General features: G+C 42.0%; 1 protein-coding gene across 1 annotated transcript; it reads left to right on the top strand.

Moving 5' to 3' along the window:
- The first annotated feature begins 317 nt into the window (after positions 1-317).
- On the top strand, positions 318-3,303 carry LOC132107119 (cannabinoid receptor type 1A-like). Its single transcript, XM_059513324.1, has 2 exons — positions 318-367; positions 1,326-3,303. Exon 2 carries the CDS (start codon positions 1,350-1,352, stop codon positions 2,793-2,795), a length of 1,446 nt encoding a protein of 481 aa, XP_059369307.1. The 5' UTR covers positions 318-367; positions 1,326-1,349; the 3' UTR covers positions 2,796-3,303.
- Positions 3,304-4,132: the final 829 nt, after the last annotated feature.

Here is a 4,132-nt window from a genome sequence, read left to right as displayed (position 1 = left end):
ACAAGGATAAATGTGTACAGTTCTTATGAAAAGTAGCCGTTTTTCATTTTCCAATTTTATCTAAAAATGTCCTAACTTTTGCCATTGGGAACTAGACGAACAGGCGATTTATCAACCAACCCTATGCATACATTACACATTACATTTTCATCTTTGACATTAAAGATGCTCGTGTATGTGGGTGGTCACGTGACATGGGATGCGTCATACAGTATATGATGCGCACTGAGGAGAAGAGAGACTCATTCCCATCAAACCTGCGAACCCAGAGCCAGCGCGCGCGTCCGGACTCGCACTCAGTCGCGAGAGCAGAGCGTCTCATCTGTTCATCCAGCGAGCAACACCTGCGCGTGCGAACTATGTGAAGGTAAAACTGCATTTCTCCACTCTGTCGACCTGATGCACTTCATCTTTTATTAAACTAAACTGCATTTATAACGCTTTAGGTGAACTCTGTGGCACTGCTTATTTCAGCACAAACAGAAGAGTTAGTTGTTTTAAACTACGATATGTTCAAGCGCTAGCCTATTAAATAGGCTATTAAATACCGTAATGTTACAGTAAATTAATCGCAAAGTTCTCCGTGACTCTGCGATACACACTGAAAAAAAATTGCGATGAGATGCCGAGTAATGATTCAAAACACCGATAAGAGCACACAGGTGATAGTGTACATTAGAGTTTAATATTAGGCTCTTTGCACTTTTTTAGCAGACACAGTAGCATAAACAAAGTAAACTGTCCTAATTTGTTTTATTAGTTTTAGTTTATAATAGCCTACATTCGAATTTCTAACTATATGTCATAGGCTACATTTAATTAATATTTCATTTCAGTCTTTAGTTATATATTTGCATTTAATCACTTAGCAGACGCTTTTATCGAAAGTGACTTATAGATGAGGATAATAGAAGCAATCAAAATCAACAACATATATATATATATATATATATATATATATATATATATATATATATATATAAATGAGATTTAAAAAAGAGCTTTTTCCTCACCAGTGTAAAGTTGTGTCTATAAAGTTGCCCGCTGCTGTATAACTGTAGTATGGTGTTTTAGGTTGAACCTGCAGGCATCAATTATTCAAAGCCTGTCTCTTAGAGTAATAATCCCTAGGTGCCCATCCATGCAAGAAAAACAACAAGCACCAAATACAAGAGCTGTATGATGGCTCGTATGAGAGGGCATTTATTTCTGTGCTCAGTGATGCATCGATCGCTCTTCTGAGAGCTCAGTGTTCTCTGTAATCTCTGAATGATGAGGATCCATGCGTCTTTTTTAACAAACGTTCTCTCAATGTCATCCAACAGGTTTCCTCCAGAGCATCTGTGACCATGCTGTTCCCTGCCTCAAAGTCCCATGTTAAATCTGTTCTGGACGGAGTGGCAGAAACCACGTTCAGAACCATCACTTCTGGACTGCAGTACATTGGTAATAACGATGTCGGCTACGAAGACCACATCATCGACGGCGACTTCAGCAAAGGTGGAGGATACCCTCTGCCGAAGCCGTTCGCAGCCTACCGCAGAAGCTCTTTCACTGATAAAGTGGGACCAGATGAGGAGCTCATCATAAAAGGTATCCCCTTTTACCCCACGAACAGCTCCGATGTGTTTGGGAACTTCAGTCTCGGAGATGAAGGGAGCAGTGTGCAGTGCGGGGAGAACTTTATGGACATGGAATGCTTCATGATACTGACTCCTAGCCAGCAGCTGGCCATAGCCGTGTTGTCTCTGACACTGGGGACTTTTACAGTACTGGAGAACCTGGTGGTCCTGTGCGTGATACTGCAGTCACGCACCCTGCGCTGCAGGCCCTCCTATCACTTCATTGGCAGCTTGGCCATCGCAGACCTGCTTGGCAGTGTCATCTTCGTCTACAGCTTCTTGGACTTCCACATCTTTCACCGCAAAGACAGTCCGAACGTGTTTCTGTTCAAGTTAGGGGGCGTGACGGCGTCGTTCACCGCGTCTGTGGGAAGCCTGTTTCTCACCGCCATCGATCGATATGTTTCCATCCACCGTCCGCTGGCGTACAGACGCATTGTGACGCGCACCAAAGCCGTGATCGCCTTCTGCATGATGTGGGCGATCTCTATCATCATCGCCGTGCTGCCGCTGCTGGGCTGGAACTGCAAGCAGCTCAACTCGGTCTGCTCCGACATCTTTCCGCTCATCGACGAGAACTACCTGATGTTCTGGATCAGTGTGACCACCATTCTGGTCATCTTCATTATTTACGCGTACATGTACATCCTCTGGAAGGCCCACCACCACGCGGTGAGGATGCTGCGGCGCACGTCTCAGAAGAGCCTGGTGGTCCACTCCTCGGACGGCACCAAGGTCCAGACCGCCAGACCGGATCAGGTCCGCATGGACATCCGCTTGGCCAAAACGCTGGTTCTGATCCTGGCGGTGCTGGTGATCTGCTGGGGGCCTCTGCTGGCCATCATGGTGTATGATCTGTTCTGGCGGATGGACGACAACATTAAGACAGTGTTTGCCTTCTGTACAATGCTCTGCCTGCTCAACTCCACCGTTAACCCAATAATCTACGCTCTGAGGAGTAAAGACCTGCGGAGGGCCTTCCTCGCCGCCTGCCGGGGCTGCAGGAGCACCTCCAGCACGTCCCTGCAGCTGGACAACAGCCTGGAGTCAGACTGTCAGAGGAATCAGCACATCGCCGCCAAACGAGCGGCTGAGAGCTGCGTCAAGACCACTGTGAAAATAGCCAAATTGACAATGTCTGTCTCAGCGGAGACATCGGCTGAAGCCGTTTGATTGTACCGCCGGCCGGGGGATGTACAGATGCACCTCGTCACAGAAAGTTCAAAATACAAAGCTGCTTCAGTTATCACTGGTTTGATGAGACATTCACTATGACATTTCATCGCTTAAGTGCCAAGTTAGATTTGTTTTCCCCTCTCAGAAAAGGTTGTCATCCAGTAAATGAATTTGTTGGGGCTTTTTGTTGTTGTTGTTTGCCCTCGCATTTAATTGTAACGTGTGGATGTTGTGCGTGCTTTATGAAAGTTTACTATATTTTTATACTTTGAATTTGTGTTTTTTGAACAATGATATCTTCTCACATGGGAATAAGGGGCTAATGGTCTTTTTAATAAAACCGTGTAAGTATGAATTCAAATATATATATTAATATATATATATATATATATATATATACATTGGTATCTATGTAAATATGTGTCAAACTCTGTGGAGATTTAGTGTATCCAACATCATTGTGATAAACGACAAAAGATAAGAGTCTCTGTTTTGGAGATGTCTTGTTTTGCCAATGAAGTAAATGTTTTGAATTGAAAGTATTGTAAGAGGAGCACGTTCTGTCGCTCCTCAGGTACATGAATAATGAGAGCAGCAAAAGTGAGGACATCGGTTTGGTCCGGTTAACAGATGTATTCAATCTCGTTTACTAAGATATATTTGGTCCGTTACATGATGCTTTAGTGTTTTTGTTGTGAGGATCAGAATTATTATTATTTTTTTTTTTTTACAAGATGGCTTGTAATTGTGTTTTTTGGTCACAGATAATACAGTGACTGAAATTTCTGTTGGATATGAATCTGATTGTTCATAAATAAATAAAAAAATCATTCTCTGAGATGTAAAGTAAAATTCATTTTACAATATGCACAAAGACCAGAGACAAATAAAATAAAAATAAAATTTGTTAATAGAACATTTGTATTTAATCTTGTAGTTAATGAACAAACAATTGAAATGTACATATCATGATTGTTTAGTAATATTCCTTAAACCGTGCAATGGTGTGGTGGTGCTTTTTTGTTTGCACTGTTCAAAAGTATAGGTGCATTCCTTACATGAAACGTATCTACTTAAGTATTGAAGCTTAAAATCATAAAATGTCACAGTGGCTTTTGTCCCACAGTAGTTCTTGAAAGTCTGTCTCGCAATGATGTCTTAAAATACAGAAGCTGTTTGCACACCTATGTATCACAATTTAGTCCATTTCAAGGTTTTATTTTATTTTTTTGTAATAAATAAAGTCAGTACTGACCTAAACTGTGTATTGGGCTACTTTTATTTAAATCTGCAAATCATTATAGAGTCAGTCCCTGGTCATGTTGCACATGTTG

Source organism: Carassius carassius, chromosome 27, assembly GCF_963082965.1.
Source record: "Carassius carassius chromosome 27, fCarCar2.1, whole genome shotgun sequence".
In the NCBI taxonomy this organism is placed as follows: Eukaryota; Metazoa; Chordata; class Actinopteri; order Cypriniformes; family Cyprinidae; genus Carassius; species Carassius carassius.
The sequence above is the reverse complement of the archived record's forward strand: the minus strand, read 5'-3'. Positions and strand labels throughout refer to the sequence as shown.